The following is a 19,737-nucleotide window of genomic DNA, read 5'->3' as shown; positions in this document are numbered from 1 at the left end:
GATTATATCATATTATAATCAAACAAGAAGAAAAAGATGGAGTTATATATATATATATATATATATTATAAATTAGATGGAGAAAATTATTTGTTTGTTTGAAAGTTGTGAACTTTGTATTAAATTGTCTACAAAAATGGTGGCTCCATGTTTGAAATAACAAAAAGAAAAAAAAAATCAGTCTTATTTTTTATCTTTTGCTGACTATTCAAAATCAAGGAGTGTGCTTATATAAGCGATGACATCAAGAGTGTGCTTATGTAAGGCATGACGTCAGGAGCGTGCTTATGTAAGCCATGATGTCAGCAAGGAGCGTCCAACGGGTACATTTTTTGTGTATAAATAGAAGTGTTGGATGTGGAGAAAAATCAAGAACTTGAAAAGAAAATATTTCTGTGAGCTCCAAAATTCTGAGTATTCTGCTCTTTCACTTTCAGATCTAAGTTTAGCTTTTGTTCTTACACTTTCATATCTACTCTTTGTGAGAGAATTATTGTAAAAGTGGGTTCAATTACCACTTATTCTTATTCCTTATTGTTGTGAGAGATTTTGTAAGGGTAAGACATTTATTGTTGAGTGAGGCTCAATAGATAAGAGTAAGTCCTGTGCCAAATCCACAAGCTTGGTGGTGTATTTATTCAATTGATAGTAAAGAAATTCTCAAGGAGGTTCCTTAGGGAGTGGACGTAGGCCTGGCGTGCCGAACCACTATAAATCGCAGTGTTTGATTTTCTCTTACTATCTCTTCTACTTTTATATTGATAATTATTATTCTGTTTTTTTTTATTTATTAAAATTCTGAATATTGTGTTATTTTTAATATTGTGAAATTTTTAATAACCCAATTCACCCCCCCTCTTGGGTTGCCTATCTGGGATAACATGTTATTTATTTATTTTGTTTGAATTTATTTCAAGTTATTTTATTTACACAGAAGATTGGTCCAACAAAATTTACCTACAATGATGTGGTAAGAGATATAAGCCCTACACAATGGAGTATATGCCAAATAAAAAATTGATAAGTATCATACAATATCATTATGGATCAAATTGTGATTGGTTTTTTTTTTTTTTTTTTTTTTTGTAAGTTTTAAACATTTTTCATATATTAATATGTAGTTGTGTAGACATATTTTAAAGTGTAAATCACATCTTTTTGGAAATATAGTAAGTTTTACAAATTAACATAATTAATTGGACTCATTTAAGAGTTTTAATTTGCATAACACTAATCTTTTTTATCAATAATTTGTTAGTTATAAAGAAGAAAATTTGTTATTTATTTCACATTGAAATATATTACTAAAAGAGAAATTAGTGTAATTTTGTCAAAACTATAGAAATTATTGTATTTACTTAAAACCTGAGAAGAGATTAGTGTAATTTGCTCTATTTTAAATGATTACCAATGAAGTTGATTATGTTACAATGAAAAGGAAACTCTATACCATCAACAATTTTTGATTGTATTGATTCCAATAAAACTAGCAAACAACAGGGACAATTGTACAAACTTACAAAATCCCAAGTCTTTTTCGATACAACTGAGAGTGCAAATTTGCAAGCCTACTTATCCAACACATCATACCCTAACGAACCAATAACATCAAACGAGTTCTACTATGTTAGGATTTTGGATTTGTGAAATCCAAATAAAAAAAACACTTAAATTTTAATTTTGTTTGTCAAAGGTCTAAGTGGTCAAATATTTTGTTCAAAAGACAAATTCAAATAAAATGACTAACATACCCACACCCTTGTATATATATCATACATATGGTTCAACCCAAACAAATCATACTTCAACCTTGTTTGGGAACAAATTATTTGAATAATTTTTTGACTTTTTATGAAAAAATATGCATAAAAGTAAAGAGAGTGATGTGACAACTTACGGTGATTTTTTTTGACTAAAATAGCTACTCCCCAAACGAGGCCTCTCTCTCTCTCTCTTCTCTACTCTCTCTCATTTTCTCTCTTCTCCCCAGCGCCACCGCCACTGCCGTGACGCCGGAGTCGCCATCCACTTCGCACCTCTCCTCCTCCTCAGTGCCACCACCACTGTCCACGCCGTTGGTTCACCTTCGTCGACTCTGTCATCCGCTCCACCTTTGTCACAATCTCTCTTTTCCTGCCGCTGCCACCTCTTCCGTCCCCTCCTCTCATCTTCGCCGTCCTCCTCCGTCATTCGTTGCTGTTGCCACCGTCAAAGGCCACACGGATCTATAGATCGATGTCTCTTCTAATCTACAGATCCGAATAACCACGATGCCTCTGGATTCTGCTCCTTCACAGATGAGCACCACCACTGCCTCTCTCGTCTTTCATCCTCCAGATCTATTGTTCCTCTTTCTTACATTTATACATTATGCACACACATATATATATACATGCACATATATGTGAGTGCTTGTTCCTCTCTCCTCTTTCTTACATTTATATATTATATATTTGTTATTTTTTGTTGCTATTGATGATGATTATGAATCCTTTTTTTTTTTTCTCTTTTTTTGGTAGTTATTGATTGTTGTTGTGTTGTTGTTAATGAAACAATTGCAGATATATAGGTTCAACAGATTCATATGTTTGGTTTCATACATAGAGAGAAAGTAGGTTCAACAGAGTAGACATAAAAATAAAACAAATAGGTCACAAATTCAACACCTTAAAAAATAAGATCAAAATTTGAACTAATGTTTGATTGCTCTGCAAAATTTGTACAGATCAAAATTATACAGATTAAAATTTGTATAGAGAAAATTTGGATAGAAAATTTGTACAAATAAAAATATTGAACAGATAAAAAATTAGATAGGTAAAATTTGGGCAGATAGAAAATTTGCACAGAAAAATTTGAACAGATAGAAAATTTAAACAGAAAAAATGAATAGATAGACAAAAAAATTGAACAGATGGACAGAGAAAATTGAACAGATAGATAAAAAATTTGAATAGATGGATATAAATTTAAACATATGGTCAAAGAAGTTAAACAAATAAAAAAAAGTCAAAAAGTAAAATTGAAAATAAAATGTTTTCTAGGACTTCTCACCAAACTATTTTACAAAGTGTGGATTTCTCACCAAAAAAAAAAAAAAAAGGACTTAATGTCTTTAACAATTGTTAGAGTGAATTTTTCATCAATTTTCCCTAAAAAAAATTAATTTTTTACTTTATTCGCTTTCTTTTTTTCCCAAATTAAAAATTCACACACATCATAAAAATTACACATTAACTGCAAAGGGTATTAAAAAAATGATAAATTACAAACACACCATCTGAAATTTATTTAAATTACAAATTATTTCTATAGTTCTAGAAATTATATTATGCCCCCTAAAGTTTCTAATTTCATAACAAATAGGTCCTTTTATTAATAAATCATCAGATTAATTAACAGTTTTTAATAATGTTAAAATTTTATTTAAATTAATAATTCAGATAATTTTATTATTGTATAGATGAACAGTTAGAAATTTCACTTTTTCAATTAATTCTGTTAAATAAAAATTCTGACAGGAAAATATTTATAATTTTTCAAACTATAAGAGGCAATTCGTATTTTAAACAAACCTTAGGAGATATATTTGTAATTTATCTATAAAAAAAAAGTTCCAAAAATACAAAAATAGATCATAAAATGGAACACAATATTCTCATATGAGGTGAGTTTGCTTTGTAACATCAAACTTTAGGAGTGTTGTTCGTTGTGGCCCCAGTTCGGGAACCCACAGCCAGTGCACAGCACTTTATGAGAAAGAATCCAAAGGCGTGGCCGGCCACGGCCACCATGAAAATCCCAAGGTTGTAGGACATGACAGAGAGCATGACCATGTAAGCAAGACCGGTCCGGAGAGCATAGACACCGGCCTGAGTCAACCCGCCAACCATTGGGCTCATACCCGGCTTTGCTGGTAGAGAGATGGACAAGACTTCAATGGCAACAGAGAGAAAGAAGATGAAGAAGAGAGACAGTATGTACATGCCAAGTCTGTTGTTAGGCCATCCTTGGAAGAGAATGATGACTTCTTTGCCCCAGTAGAAGCTCACGTGCATGATCATGTCATTCATGTTCATAGTATCATTGGACATTGATCCCGGCGGCATAGTCATGTCACCAGACATTTTGGGGAATTTGGGAGAGAAGTACAAGATGAAATGGGTATGAAAGCTTGTCTTGTAGGCTTTTATATACAGGTGTGTTTATTTGGTTAGGGCATGATTACACTTTACCCCCCTTCAATTATCACTATTTTTTACTTTATTCCCTCAAATTAAAAATTAATAGAATATACCCTCTTCGTCTTCTGAAAATTTTCAACTTAATCCTTATGTCTTTATTCCATTAACAAAAACAGACGGAAAATGTGCATATTAATAGAATATACCCTCTTCGTCTTCTGAAAATTTACAACCTAATCCTTATGTCTTTATTCCATTAACAAAAACAGACGGAAAATGTGCATATGTAATATGCACATGTCTAATCTTAAACCTTAAATCCCACTATAACGAAATAAACTATTTACGACATCATGTTTACGGCATGCATGAAATGCATGTCGTTATTAGTACATTCTATGATATTTTTAAACAAGTTACTGTCTACATACTGTTAGGCAATGCTATATTCCTATATATATATATATATATATATTATATTAAAAATAACCTTTTACGGCATATAAAATTATGTCATGAAAAATGTAATAATTTATGACATGCAAGAAAATGTCGTAAATGATTATATACGACATACATAGTATATCATAAATATATTAAAAATGACTTTCTACGGCATACAAAATTATGTCGTCAAAAGTGTAATGATTTATGACATGCAAGAAAACGTCATAAAATATTACATACGGCATACAAAGTATGTCATAAATATATTAAAAATAACCTTCTACGGCATGCAAAATTATGCCATAGAAAGTATGATGATTTATGGCATGATAAAAATTTCGTAAAAAATTATATATGACATACCAAGTAAGTTATTAGTGTTTAATTTATTACTTTTTACAACTTCACCTGCATGTCGTAAATGACGCTCAGCTTTCCACGACATATCATATAACGGCATTTGTGTGCATGCCGCATGTACAAAAGAATTTTTACGACATGCATTGCAAGCCATAAGAATTCAATTTTGTTGTAGTACCCTTTAAAGATCTATCATAAATATGACATGTGTATATTACATACATATTTTTTGTCTATTTTATTAACATAATGGAGATATTAATTTTCAGAAGATAAAGAGATATAAATTTTTAATTTGAAGGAATAAAATGAAAAACAGCGATAATTGATGGGGGTAAAGTATAATTTTCCCTTTAGATGTGGAGTAAGAACCAAAGAAATTTATGGTGTGATTAGGATAGAGAGAGACAACACCGTTAGATAGCATTTGGTATTTTTGGTTGTTTATTCTTTCACGTATATCAATGTATTTTGTTGGTTGTTTATCCTTCGTCTGTCTGTTAGGAGTGAATGAGGCAAAAGAAAGATTCCGATCGGCTGCTTACAGTTCATATAATTATTATGACACATACAGGTTTGGTTGCTGATTGAACCTGTTCAATATCTCTGTATGAATGAACAGTTTTTGATCTCTCTCTTCTTGAATCAATAGAGTATATACTTGTTATATCTTTTTTTTTTTTTTTTTTTTTTGATAACTTAGGTATCTCTAACCCGTTGATTTTAAGAGAAGCTAGGACTAATCCAGAGGGCTCTGAAGTTAACGACCGGACAAACTTCCAGTGGCCCCAAGAGGTGACTCGAACTCGAGACCTGTGAATTTTATCCTCCAAACTATACTTGTTACATCTTGAAAGACCCATTTAGGAATAACAAATTCATGGGTAGGTGAGATTTACATTATACAGTCTACTCTTTTTTAAGTATATATATATTTTTTTACAAATTTTCAATGATCCAATAAATTTCTTGAAAAAAAAAAAAAAAAGGAAAATTACATATCAGTAGTGGTTAGGAAAAATATTATCATAATTTTTTCACATTTGTGTAATACTTTTTTCAAAATTCACCCTGAATAGTAATTTCCCCTAATTTTTTTATTTTTATTTTTATTTGAACAAAATATAACAAAAGAAACAATATAGAAATTGGAAAGAAAATAGTACTTACTAATTTATTAAGAGCAATGATTCTCAAGTTGAAATTCAAACCAAAACCAATAAACGTGTTCAGCTTAAATTCGTCAGTGCCATATGTTTGGCTTGAATTCCAATTTTCAAATCATTTTATTTTTTATTAATACATAAAGCCAATTATATGCTTAAAATCCCATATTATTTCTTCAACCTATTTGAACACAAGATTTCTTGACCTCCCACTTAGGAACAATAACAGTAAAAACTCCATCATGCATAAAAGCCTTCAGTTGATCAACCCTAGCATTCTCAGGCAACCTAAACATCTCATAAACTTGCCGCTGCTCCTCTCAACGCGGTGCTTCTCCTCTTCTCTCTCCCCTCTCTCTATGTTTCTCTCTCCGCTTATCTTCAACACTCTGTCTTCCTCTACTTGCACCTTCACTTCATCTCTCTTGAGCCCCGGAAGCTCAGCGATGAAGACATGAGCTTCTGGGGTCTCTTTCCAATCAGTTTTGGCATTGATGAAGCCTAGGGTTTCATTATTAATGGGGAATGGAGGAGGGTGGCCATTGAAGGGACTTTGGAAGTAAGAGTCCGTGAAAGGGTCCCAAACTTCGAAAGAAAAAGGATCGTAGACGTTGCTTCGGTGAGAGCCAAAACCAGGGACATGGATCGACATTGATGTTGTGTAGGTTGTTTTTACGTTGAGGGCAAAGGTTAGCTAGTGGTGTATATATAGGCCAAGGATGTTCTTCTGGCGTGCTATTTTAATACATGAAAAATTCCAAGTGTACACAATACGATGATGGAATCAAACATAACTCTTTATTTTGTTTGATGCTGTGATGGAATTTTGCGCACATAGAAAAACTGTTTAATACAATTCTAACCATTAAACTATGTAAAAGAAGAATCTTTAACCACCACGAATTTCAAAGGAAGAATCTCCTTTTACTTTAAGTTTTAGAATCTATAACTATCACGAATTTAAGATGGACAAGAATATATATATATCTATACTATTATATATGTGAGCACATGACTTGGTGTCTAATAGTGTGGTAGCTTCTCCTTCTGCCACGTGGCAAATTTTTCTATCCTAGCTTCTCCTTCTGCCACGTGGCAAATTTTTCTATCCTAAAATAAAAAAATGTTATTCAAAGGCATGAGTAAGATTTGAACCCAAGACCTTGGGTTTCATTAAGAACACTCTTACCATTTAGACAATATACATATTATAGCATTAATTTCTTTATTATTTGTTTTTATGCTTATTTATCTGAATTGCACATGCATCGCATGTGCCACACCACTAGTATATATATATATATATATATATATATATGTGTGTGTATGTATGTATAGATAAATAGTGGGTTAGAGAGTTTGTTGTGAGAATTTGTGAGCTGACAAGAGTAGCAGTCCAAAATTTTTGGAGGCCTTGGATAATATCGAAATGAAATCTTATTTAACTAAACATTTGAAAATTTGGATCCTTCACCGATTAATTTTTTATTTTTTTTGAAATTTTCTTGTGAGCTCTAGACGAGAGCCTAAGTAACTTAATAGTTAAGCAATCTCTCATTGAGAATTGTGAGTTAGTGGATTATGAAGGTAAAATAAATAATGTGAAACTATTAATTTGAAACAGAACTTGTTAGATGTTAAGCTCGATTCATAAGACCGACTTGTAAGTCTCCCTTCATTTTATTGGGATGTTATGTGTGTTGCTGGTGAAGTGGATTTGATGTGGCTGTAGCAGTAAATCTGTCTTTTTCTGCAATTTTCAAGCCCATAATTATAGTCCAGCCCAAGGTCACTATGGGCTAGACACCGTGTAACATGATTATAATTTTCAGTGGGCACAAGGCTTGGGCCACACCTCCCTTGTTTTAAGGGGAAATAGAGGGTCCAATTAGCTCGATGTTGCATACAACCACATAGATCCACTGATTCTAACCATCCCCCCCCCCCCCCCCCCCATCCCATTTCCCAGACCAAAAATACAAAACCATTCCATTTGAATAAAAAAATTTTCTTGCTAGGGTTTTTTTAATAAGGGTTCATTTCAAGAAAGGCCTCGTTTGGTGAGACTTTTTTCTTTTTAATGTCGTTTCTACTTACTCGAACCATGCCAAGTCAAGATGAAAAACCACATAGCCCACAAAGAGAGAAAAAAAAAAAGAAAGCCATATGAATGATAACCATGGTACAGACCCCCACTGTTCCCCACCCCCACTACTCTCACACACACGTGGGAGTTAGTGATTGGAGAGGGAAAAAAAAAAATTTGACCAATGACCGCCTACTGGGAGTCTCCCCCAATGGGGGTTCCAAGTATTATACTATGAATGAATACATAAAAGCGTGCTAGAGATCGAATGGCTTTATGCTTTTTGAGGGTTGTTGCAAATTTTTTGCAATATCCCTTATTTCAATCTGCATATCTAAGAAAAATCATTTGGCAGACTGATGTAAGCGACAAACCTTTCCACACGAGAAAAGACTCCACACCTATATGCTTCAGGAAAAAGTATAACCTACCTGCTAATAATTAAATAAAACAGTCGGTTGCTCGAAACGATTTGGGGAAATCTTCGAAGACAAAGAATTTCATTTTTTTAAAACAAGAAAGGGAAAAACTATACAAAAAATAGAACAATTTGGAGAAGATATTGAGAAAATATTGAACAAGATTAGGCCTAATAACAATTCTAGTCGAAAAAATTGAATCAAAAATTCTTTTATGTAAATTAGATGATGATATAATGAGATGCCTTATCTTTAAACTAAAACATTCATTAGGAACATTGGTAAACTTAATTCACTTTAAAATGAAGAGTTTTTCTTTCTAATTATTATTGTTTTTTCTTTCTTTTTTACAAAGATATATTCTGTGTCTCTTTTAACACACACACACACACACACACACACACACACACACACACACAAAAAAGAGTATATAGATTGCCCAAAACCTTTGCGTATAATAAAGTGTTGAGTATGAAAGAATGAATGTCAAGATTGGAATACAACAAAGCCTAAAAAATAGAAAGATAAATAAAGTGAAAATGATTAACTATTCCGACAACAAGCGTGCAAGAATTTTCCCATACCTTTTGTAGGGTATTAGCCCCTTTAATTTTTTTTTTTTTTAAAGGATATGACTTTACATATTTTAAGCAGTAATATTATAAACTCATAAAAGATATTTAAAAAAAATATTAAAAATGTATTTATGGATCACAATCATTTTATATAGAACCCACATCACATAAATTTTAAATCTACAAAATACAACTCATTTTAGGATATCTAATTGTGATCCATAGCATTTTGTATGTTAAAACTTGTGAATTGGTTATCTTTTCAATGCCTAGGAGTAGATATTCTGTCTCAAAATGGTGTTTGTCGTCTCGTTTAATGATTTTTTTTTTAAAATATTCTAAAAAAAAAATAATTTAGAGAATTGATCCACTTTTCAAACTATTTAGAAAATTAATCTACTTTTTAAAATCACATCTTGAAAATGCAATATATATTAGTGAAGTCCAGGTTGGAATTTGGAATGTTGGAATATGAAATATTACATATTTAATTTTAGGGTTTGATTGTGTAATTATTTAATTCATTTTTCAATGTATCTTATATTGATTATATATAGACATGGTCTCACCTAAATTAGGGTAAGCCAATATTTTATAACTTTCTTCTTGGTATCAGAGTCAAACCCTAGCCACCCACTCAAACCCTAGCCACACACCACCCTTGTCTTCTATTGCCAGTAGCCCTAAACCACCTACCCAGCCACCCGACATCCCTTCTTCTTCCCTCCACCCAGCCAAAAGTCCTTCCTTTTCCTTCTCAACCCCTCGGCAGTCCCTTTTCCTCATTGTCGCAGCTTCCTTAGGTGCCGACTAGGCCTTCCCTGCCTTGGGTCTAGTGCAGCTTCCCCTCCCACATGTTGTTCTTCTCTCTTTACCCTTCTAGGATTCATATGCTGATGTGGTAAGCACTTTCTAGTTTGATTTTCTGTTGTGTTGGGCTACCGGTGTGTTCGGTAGCATCTCTTTTGTGTGACGCCGCTACTTCAGCTTCGTGGTGTTTCAGCATGTTTGATTTTGTTACACAAACTTAGAGCATTATGCATCGTTCAGATGTTTCTTTGGCCTCCCATGTTCCGGTTCATCGGATTACTAGTGTGTTGTTCACTGGTCACAACTTTGCGGCTTGGAGTCGGTCTATACGTCTCTACCTTGAGGGTAGAGGAAAATCTGGATGGCTTTTGGAAACCGACATATAACCTCCCGTTGATGATCCTAAGTGGGTTCAATAGGATATTGACAATTGCACCTTACTTGGTTAGATGTTCAACGCTATGGAAGAACGCATCTACAACATGTTTATAAACTGTGATACAATTCCTCGGTTGTGGAGTGCTCTTACCCAGTTATACGCACATGTCTACAATGATGCTAGGATTTTTAAGCTCTATCAGGATATTTCTCATGCCTCTCAGGAAGCTTTGGGTTTTACCGTTACTGAATTTTTTAGGTATCTTCAATCTCGTTGGGAGGAGTTAGCACAGTATGAGCCATTGAGTGATTTTCCAGCTGTTGCAACTTCTATTGTGTCTGCTCGTCGTGCTCGCCATCACACTTATCAATTTCTGATGGGTTTAAAACTTCAATTCGAGTCTCTTTGTATTCATATTTTGAACACATCACCTATGTCATCCTTATATGAGGCTTTTGCTATTATTGACAGTGAGGAGCATCGTTGTCGATTGATTCAACCGGTGGCTCCGCTTCCTTCCTCTGTTCCTGTCTCATCTTCCGTTTCAGATGAAATGGCTCTTGCTACCAAGTTTAGTTCTCGTGCTTCTGGTAGCAAGGTTATTTGTCACCATTGTGGTGCAGCTGGTCATGTCCAAGCACGGTGCTTCAAGCTTGATCCTGAGTTGAAGCAACGCTTTGCAAGGACACGTCCTTCAAGCTCTCTCCATACTATTGTTATTGCAGACACCTCTAGTACTCATCAGTTGACTCATCATGTTGATCTTCATCAACTTCAATCTTAGATTGGTCGCCCTCAAGAGCAACTTGTTTCATTCACTACCATGTCTCTAAGTATTCCTTCCACTACTACACTCGCTACAGGTACCCCTACAGCCTTTCATGTTCGCACTGCACTTATTTGGGTATTGGATTTTGGGGCCAATGATCATATGACCAATGAGTTTTCTTGTTTATCCTCTCCTGTCTCTACTACTGCTTAGACTATATGTCTTGTTGATGGGTCTATTTCACATGTCCAATATGAGGGTGATGTGTCCTTGTCGTCTGATATTACACTTATTTCTGTCTTACATGTGTCTCGTTTTGCTTATAATCTTCTCTCTGTGAGTCGCCTTGCTAAAAACCTTTATTGTGCTGTTATTTTCTTACCTACTCATTGTTTATTACAGGACCTGACTCCAAAGAAGATTTTTGGCAAGGGGTTTGAGCGCGACAGGCTATACTACTTTGGGGACCCACCACCTTCTCATCCTACCACTTCTAACCTGCAAGCAGCTGTGTTACTTGAGTCGTCTTCCTATGTGTTTTGTTTTCAAACTTTAGCTTTGTGGCATGCTCGTTTAGGACAAGCAAACTTTAATTGTTTATGTTTACTTTTTCCATCACTTGATAAAGCTTGCAAGGATCATCAGTTTCATTGTGTTGTTTGTGAACTATCTAAACATACTCGTATTTCTTATATTCCTCGCATGTATCGTGCTTCCTGTATGTTTGACCTTATTCACTTTGATATCTGGGGTCCTTCTCTTCTTTTGGCTTTTTCTGGGCATCGCTATTATGTAACTTTCATAGATGACCATTCTAGGTGTACTTGGGTTTATTTGCTTAAAAAAAAGTCTGATGTGCTTCCATTTTTTATTCAATTTCTCCAAATGGTCAAAACCCAATTCCACACCGTTGTATGCAATGCCCGTTCTGATAATAGGGGGGCATATACATTTCGCTCCTAACTTAATCAGCAGGGAATTTTGCAGCAACTCACTTGTACTTACACCCTTGAACAAAATAGGATTGCTGAACGTAAAAACCGTCATATTATGTCTGTTGTTCGGTGTCTTCTTTGTGGGATGAATGTCCCTAAATCCTACTAGCATATGGTTGTGCTTACTGCTGTTTACCTCATTAATCGGACACCTAATTGGATTCTTCATGGGTTGGCCCCTTTTCAATTACTTCGACTAAATACTGTTATTTCATCTTGTGCCTTGTATGTTTGGTTGTACTTGTTTTGTTCAGGATCGTAGTCTAACTTGGACCAAGTTAGATAATAAGTCTCTTAAATGCATCTTCTTGGGTTATTCCGCTCTCTCTAAAGGCTATAGGTGCTATGATCCGTTGTCTTGTCATTTTTATCATTCTATAGATGTCACATTTTGCGAAGCTATGCCATTTTTTGGTTCTAACGCTGTGTTTCAGGATTCCGACTTACGTGCACCATCTCCTACTGTGTCATCGAGTGCTCGCCCTATTTCTATCATCAATTCCTTTGCTTATTTCTCATCACCTGTAGCTGTACCTGCTAGTCCTCCGCCATTACAGACATACTCTCGTCGCCCTCATGGTCCACCTAGCATCTTCTTCGTCCTCAGGCCAAGGTACACCCTTTACTATTCCCTCACCAGCTCCTTCCCCGTATCTAACCCATGAACACCGTTCCCCTAATCGATTTGGTTGGTATAATAGTACTAATCATCCTATTTCCCAGTTTTTATGTTATGATGCCCTTTCAGCTTCTCATCGGTCTTTTCTTGGCCAACTTGAGTCGGTCTCTATTCCGCGGTCTGTGTTTGAGGCTCTCTAGAATCCCTAATGGGTTGCCTCTCTGCAAACTGAAATGGCTGCTTTGGAGCATAATCACATTTGGGATCTTGTCCTTTTACCTTCTGGTGAGACGATTGTTGGGTGTAAGTGGGTTTTTACTATCAAATACTTGGCTGATGGTACAATGGACCGCTATAAGGCTCGTCTTGTTGCTAAGGGATTTACGCAGGTTTTTGACAAGGACTTTGGGGCTACGTTTGCACCGGTTGCTAAATTGACCACTGTTCGTTTACTTATTCTGCCTCCTCTTCTTGGCACATTCATTAACTTGATGTTAAGAATGTTTTTCTCCATGGGGACTTACTTGAAACGATCTACATAGATCTTCCACCAGGGTTTTGGGCTAAGAGGGAGTATGCTGGCAAGGTCTGTCGTCTGCGTAAGTCTCCCTATGGCTTAAAGTAATCTCCTCGTGTATGGTTCCATCGTTTCAGCTCTGTTATCCTATCTATGGATTTTACTCAGTGTCACTCTGACCATACATGCTTCATTCGTCGTCAATCCACTGGTCGATGCATTATTTTGTTAGTCTATGTGGATGATATTATCCTTACAAGAAATGACACCATTGGTATTGCTAAGGTAAAACAAGAGCTTAGTCAAGTTTTTGACATCAAGGACTTGAGTCCTCTCAAATATTTCTTGGGAATTGAAGGAGCTCGTTCTCGTAGTGGGATATCATTTTCCCAACGGAAGTATACTTTGGATCATCTTCGGGACACCGATATGATAGGGTGTAAGCCTACCTCTACTCCTATGGATCCGAATTTGAAACTTTCGGCTGAGTCTAGTGAGTTGCTTTCTGATCCAACTCGCTACTAGAGATTGGTAGGACGTTTGATCTATTTGACTAATACACGACTAGATTTGACATCTGTTGTAAGTGTGGTTAGTCAGTTTATGCATTTACCTTGATGCTGTTCACCACATCTTGAGATATCTCAAGTCATGTCCAGGTTTGGGTTTATTCTTCAATGGTGGGATTCAGACAGGATTGTCTGGTTTTACTAATGTAGACTATGTTGATTCATTGACAGATAAACGTTCCACTTCTAGAGTATGCACCTTCCTTGGTACCCATCTTCTATCATAAAAAAGTAAAAAACAGGCAGTTGTTTCTCGATCATCTGCTAAAGTTGAATACTGTGCCATGGCTCATAGGACATGTGAGTTACTATGCCTTTGGTCCATTCTTACTGAGTTAGGCTTTGAGGAGAATAATTCCTCCAAGCTATTTTGTGACAATAAGTTTGCCATCTTACTTGCCTCTGACTCTGTGCTTCATGAGCGTACTAAGCATATTGAGATTGATATTCATTTTATCCGGGAAAAGGTTCGAGCTGGCATTGTATGTCCTTCATTTGTTCCATTTTCTGATCAGACTGCCGACATCTTCACCAAATCTGTAGGACCATCCCTACTTCGATCTTCCATTGGCAAGTTGGGGTTGGTTGACATCTTTGATCCAGCTTGAGGGGGAGTGTTGGAATATGAAATATTGTATATTTAATTTAGGAATTTAATTTTAGGTTTGATTGTGTAATTATTTAATTCATTTTTCCATGTATCTTATATTGATTATATATAGACATGGTCTCATCCAAATTAGGATAAATCAATATTTTATAACTCTCTTCTGTCCATGTCATCATAAAATTACATTTTTAACATGCGATTTTAATTTAAAATTGTATTTTCAAAAAGTAGATTAGTTTTCCAAATAATTTGAAAAGTGAATCAATTCCGTAATTTTTTTTTTTAAAAAAAATGTTTAAAAAAAATACTCCTTGTTCCATACATACACTCTCAATTATGCAAATTTAAATTTTGATATATCATATTGACACAAAGTATCATTGATTATGAATAATTTTAATTGAGGTTGGGTTACAACTCCATGGTCAGCTGAGTGGAAGACAAATTTGGTTCATACAGTCACAAATCTAACTTCTGAGTATTAAGGGTATTATAGTTATCTGCTAAGCAGTTATATTATATCATTATCTTCTTTGAGTATAATAGAACTTGTTTAAACTTTTGACGTAGACAATCTTATTTAGGCCCGTTTGGGGATTTATTTTTTTAGTCAATTAGTCAAAAAGTTACTAAATTAGCTAAAAAGCCAACAACTCATATCAAAAAGTTAAAGATTCTCTTTTCTCTCTACTTTTTGCACATCTGTTCGTAATTAGTCAAAAAGTCATCCCAAACATACAAATTTTTTTTACCTACCTTTTTAGCTAAATAACAAAAAAATTACTAAATTAATCTATTCCCAAATGAGGCCTTAGTCACCTAAATCTGTGTTATGTTTATCCTTACTAATATGTGTATGTCGCAACACCACCCACCAATTTTAACCAATGCTAACAATACATTAGAAAAGTCAATGTTTTATTTCATTAATAAAATGTTACTTCTTTACTAATTTAAAAAAATAAAAGATAAGAGCCTAATAGGAGTTGGGAATGATTTCCCACCAAAATTAACACTAGAGAACTAATAATTTATGAGTAAAAAGGACTGCAAGGTACTAGTTAGATGCCATAAAGAGCAGGTAAAATGGCATCCAATGAAGAAATGGTTCAAGACTAAGGTGACCATTTATACAAAAATAATGTGTGAGATATAAGTATGATGTACGGCTCTTAGAGTTATTATTATTTTTCTGGGGCCCATGTCATGGGTCCCCAAGACATTAATTAATTTTATTATTATAGATTCCCACCATGGTTTAATTAATGTCTAATGGAAGCTTAATGAGTATGGTATTGATCATATTCATTATTCATACCCGCCTCTTTCTTGTATATCTCTTTGAAAAAGAAAAAATAAAATTATATCCAAATGTTCTAGAATTGGAAAATGTTATGTACTATGAATTTGTATTTCAAATTCTATCTTGAAAAAAAGGCGGGTGGTATAGATTTAAAATTAATAGCATGTAAGCCACATTTAAAAAGTTTGTGGTCTATAGATATAACTTTTTAAAATAATTTTCTAAGTACTTTTTGTTTGGTATAATATTGTTGACTAGAAAAGAAAAGAAAATAAATTTTTACTACATACTATTGAGCAAGAATGTCTTGCCCTAGCACTTAAGAGATTAATTTGAAAAGAAGTTCGACTTTGAATAAGAAACAACTAAGTTAATTTTTTGCAAGATACGTAAATAATAAAATAAAACATAATATCCAAAATTAGTTTTTTTTTTTTTTTTTTTTGATGGGCAAAATTAGTAAAACTTGAGCCACACTAAAAATGAGAATTTCTTAATCAAGTTATTACTAAAAAAAAAAAAAAAGAATCATTAAAAAATATAAAAAGCAAAGGCATAAATTATAAGGTTTGGTCAAACCTCATTGCCAAGTAACAAAGAGGTGAGATTATCTCCCTCTTTTTTAAAAAGACTATTAAATTTGAAGTGAAGTTAAAATCATTCGAAAATTATGTTTTTATCATGGTCATCAGCTCAACCCCTTCATTGATTTCTGTGGATCCCATTCTTCTAAAATAAATAAATAAATAATTTTACACACCATAATTGACAATATCCTCATAGTAAAATTATTTGTTTGTCTCCTTTCCCTTGGGTAAGATTGAACTCATGCACAGCATGCCTTCCCTAGACACTTCCCATACATCCAATACCATCCATCCATAGAAAAAAATATATGTAAATAAATAAATTAAAAAAATCTTTTGCTTCAACTGCATGGCAAGATATGAAATGATCATGATCAGGTGTTACATGATGGGCATCCTTGCTAGAACATGCAGAGAAACGACAGTATTCCTGCTGAGGAATATTGTCATTTTTAGGGTTATCACAAATTATTGTCCTTCCATTCCACACAAGACAAACCTGCTCAAAGTCTTCTTTATACAGTAGCACCACATGGTTGAATAATATATGCAATGATGAAGGACAATTCAGCAATAATAATAATAATAATAATAATAAATATAAAATGAAGATCTTAGGTGATATGGTAATACTGATGTTGATCAAAAACTCTCTATGATTGAAAGACTCTTCTCACTTTATGAGCAATTTGTTGAGGATGATCATTTGGATCCCTTCACTTTGATTATTTTGTTAGAGACTCAGAGGGAGTTAGGAAATTAAGTTAGAGGAGTATTTATTAATTATTATTTTTTATTTAAAAATAATTTTATGAACTAAATTTAAGCACAAAAAATTACATATTCATTATTAATAGGAACAAATTAAAATTCTATAATAGTGTAGAATAGCTCGGTGCGGGATGGTGATGTAAATTTGTAATTTAGCATAAAAAATTATGGATCAAAATTCTTAATTTTAGAAAGTAAAAACACATCATTTATAGCACAAATTATTTTAAAATCTATTTAGTTTTTATTTGACAGAAAAATATTAAAGAGATGAAATTGCTTCTAAATGATGTGTTTTGCATGAAATTATTATTAAACAGTTTTAGAATATCATATAGCATTGCCTACGTGATGCTTAATACATGAGAAATCACAAATCACACTAAGTGATTTGTTAACTACCTAAAAATAATGAGTTCATTATATTCAATCTATAAAAAATTTCGCTATACTATTGGTTTAAACTACTACATAAATAATATCGCATAGTGCTCTCAAAGTATCGAATAACTACTTATTGTGAACAATGCAAATAAATTCATAATCAAAAAACATGTTAAGAAAAAAAAAAGAATACATTTTATATATAATAACAACACATGCATGCAAAAAAAAAAAAAAAAAAAAAAAAAAAAAAAAAACCAAAAAAAAAAAATTTCAAAACTGAAGGGGGCACGTGACCCCTGCCCTTCTTTCCCTCCGCCTCTGGTTAGAAATTAGTTAGTTATGAAATGATATGACTAGCCACGCATGTATAATCAATTTTGCCAAATAAAATTGTTTTAAGTAAATTTTTCTTGAGTTTGTCTTTATAAAGTCGATCTATCTGAGAAAAACACGATTATATCTACCAAGCCATTAACCTAACCTTATCCTAGTTAACTCCAAACGCATCAGACCTTGGTCTTATAAAGAAAAAGTTGAAGATTAGCCTTTAATATTAGGGAAAAAAAATGTTATCAATATTAACAATGGGTCTGAACGTTTGCCAACATTTTGTCTTTTAACACATCGAAATTCCAATTGATTTTCATTTTCCACAAGAACCATGCATTAGGGTTCCTCGAGACTTCATTTTTGACCTTTTTTTTCTAACCTTCCCCTTTTAGCTCTTCCAACCCCAAGTGTCCTGAAAATGCATTCACTTTTCAAACCATCCAACAGAAATTAAATAAATAAATAAATTTACCGTTTAGAAAATGAAAATGGTAAACTAGCAAAATTTTATTCTCAACCCCAAAAAAAAAAAAAATCCTAATTTTTTAAAAAGTTATCAGCCTTAATTTGATTGTTTTAGTTCAAAATGGGGGAAAACAAACAAATTGATGATAAATATAAGCATAGTTAAGGTGTGAAATTAGAGTATCTCCACTCAAACTTTCAAATTTTAATATGTAATTTTTTTTTTTTGTAGATTTAGATGACGAATTGACATATATTAATTTGACATTTCTTAAAAAAAAACTCTCCACCCAATATGTTAAATTTTTTATTTTTTATTTTTTTAACCATTGAAATTCCAAAAACCTTATATACCGTTGCACTTCATTGTTTAAAGCAAAATACAGAAGACGGCATCAACTACACAACGTGAAATGCACATTACCTATGGGTCATGTTTGTTTGGGTGGACATGACCTTGGGATTGGACTAATAATCCAATAAAATTATTAATCCAATGTTTGGTTAAACAATTGAAGTACGGACTAATTATTTTAAACTTGACTATTAGTTAAGATAGGATACATAATCCAACGAATTTGTAATTCTAAGACTATTAGTCATGGGAATGCTAATCCAGTCCGCCCAAACAAACATGGCCATGGTGTATTTGGTACACCGGGTGAAATTGCTCTCAATACTTTCTTTGTTTTAATAGAAAATATATTTTATTTCAAAACTTGCCCGAGTAGTTTTGTGATAATGCACCGTAAATTTAGATTCAGACCTTATTTGTCATAATCTAAAAAAATTAAAAAGTCATTATTTTGTTTAAGTCACATCATCTTATTTAAGTTACATCACCTCTCTATCACATTACTTCAAATCAAATTCATACCTAACTCATATTTTATAAAAATTCAAAAAATATACTTATTTAAAACATCCCAAACAACCCTTTAACTTCTTATGATGTTGCATTAGGTCTTAATTAATAGACGACGTATATGAATAATGCATTAGGTCTTAATTAATAGACGACGTATATGAATAATGCTGCATATTTGAAGTTTACTCCACTGGACTAGGTTCAATGTGAGCCCATCTTTGATGAAAAAAAGTAAAAAATATAAAAATATAAAAACACTTTTCATCAAAAGTGAGATGGTGATAACATCGCGGTGGTGGTGGTATTACAATAGTAGTGGAAATAATAAAAATGGTGATAGAAACAGTGACGACGAGACTATAGTGATAACCACAATGACAATGACTCAATTTGGAAGAAAGTTATAAGTGGCGTTTTGGCTTTTTGTCAAAATGCAAAAAGTGATTTTTTTTTTTGCCATAAATTAATTTGGGATGTTAGTTATAAGCCAAAAGAAAAATTACGAAATTACCCTCCATAGA

At 33.3% G+C, this 19,737-nt stretch overlaps 3 protein-coding genes and 1 pseudogene across 3 annotated transcripts; 2 read left to right on the top strand and 2 right to left on the bottom strand.

Moving 5' to 3' along the window:
• Positions 1-3,686: 3,686 nt before the first annotated feature.
• LOC114301522 (copper transporter 6) lies at positions 3,687-4,127 on the bottom strand. Its single transcript, XM_028246474.2, has one exon. The coding sequence runs from the start codon at positions 4,125-4,127 to the stop codon at positions 3,687-3,689; it is 441 nt and encodes a 146-aa protein (XP_028102275.1).
• A 2,012-nt stretch (positions 4,128-6,139) lies between these two features.
• LOC114301514 (17.5 kDa class I heat shock protein) lies at positions 6,140-6,970 on the bottom strand. The gene is given in 2 exon segments (XM_028246467.2): positions 6,140-6,452; positions 6,455-6,970. Coding segments are annotated over 2 exon segments (474 nt in total). The 5' UTR covers positions 6,810-6,970; the 3' UTR covers positions 6,140-6,333.
• A 3,538-nt stretch (positions 6,971-10,508) lies between these two features.
• LOC145821340 (uncharacterized) lies at positions 10,509-11,210 on the top strand. Its single transcript, XM_082917847.1, has one exon. It carries the CDS (start codon positions 10,509-10,511, stop codon positions 11,208-11,210), a length of 702 nt encoding a protein of 233 aa, XP_082773973.1.
• Positions 11,211-13,042: 1,832 nt separating this feature from the next.
• LOC145821339 (putative mitochondrial protein AtMg00820 pseudogene) lies at positions 13,043-13,351 on the top strand (annotated as a pseudogene).
• The last annotated feature ends 6,386 nt before the right edge of the window (positions 13,352-19,737 follow it).

The sequence above is a fragment of the Camellia sinensis genome, chromosome 3, assembly GCF_055761805.1.
Source record: "Camellia sinensis isolate YWXY chromosome 3, ASM5576180v1, whole genome shotgun sequence".
Taxonomy (NCBI): domain Eukaryota; kingdom Viridiplantae; phylum Streptophyta; class Magnoliopsida; order Ericales; family Theaceae; genus Camellia; species Camellia sinensis.
This window is presented reverse-complemented; position numbering and strand designations above follow the sequence as displayed.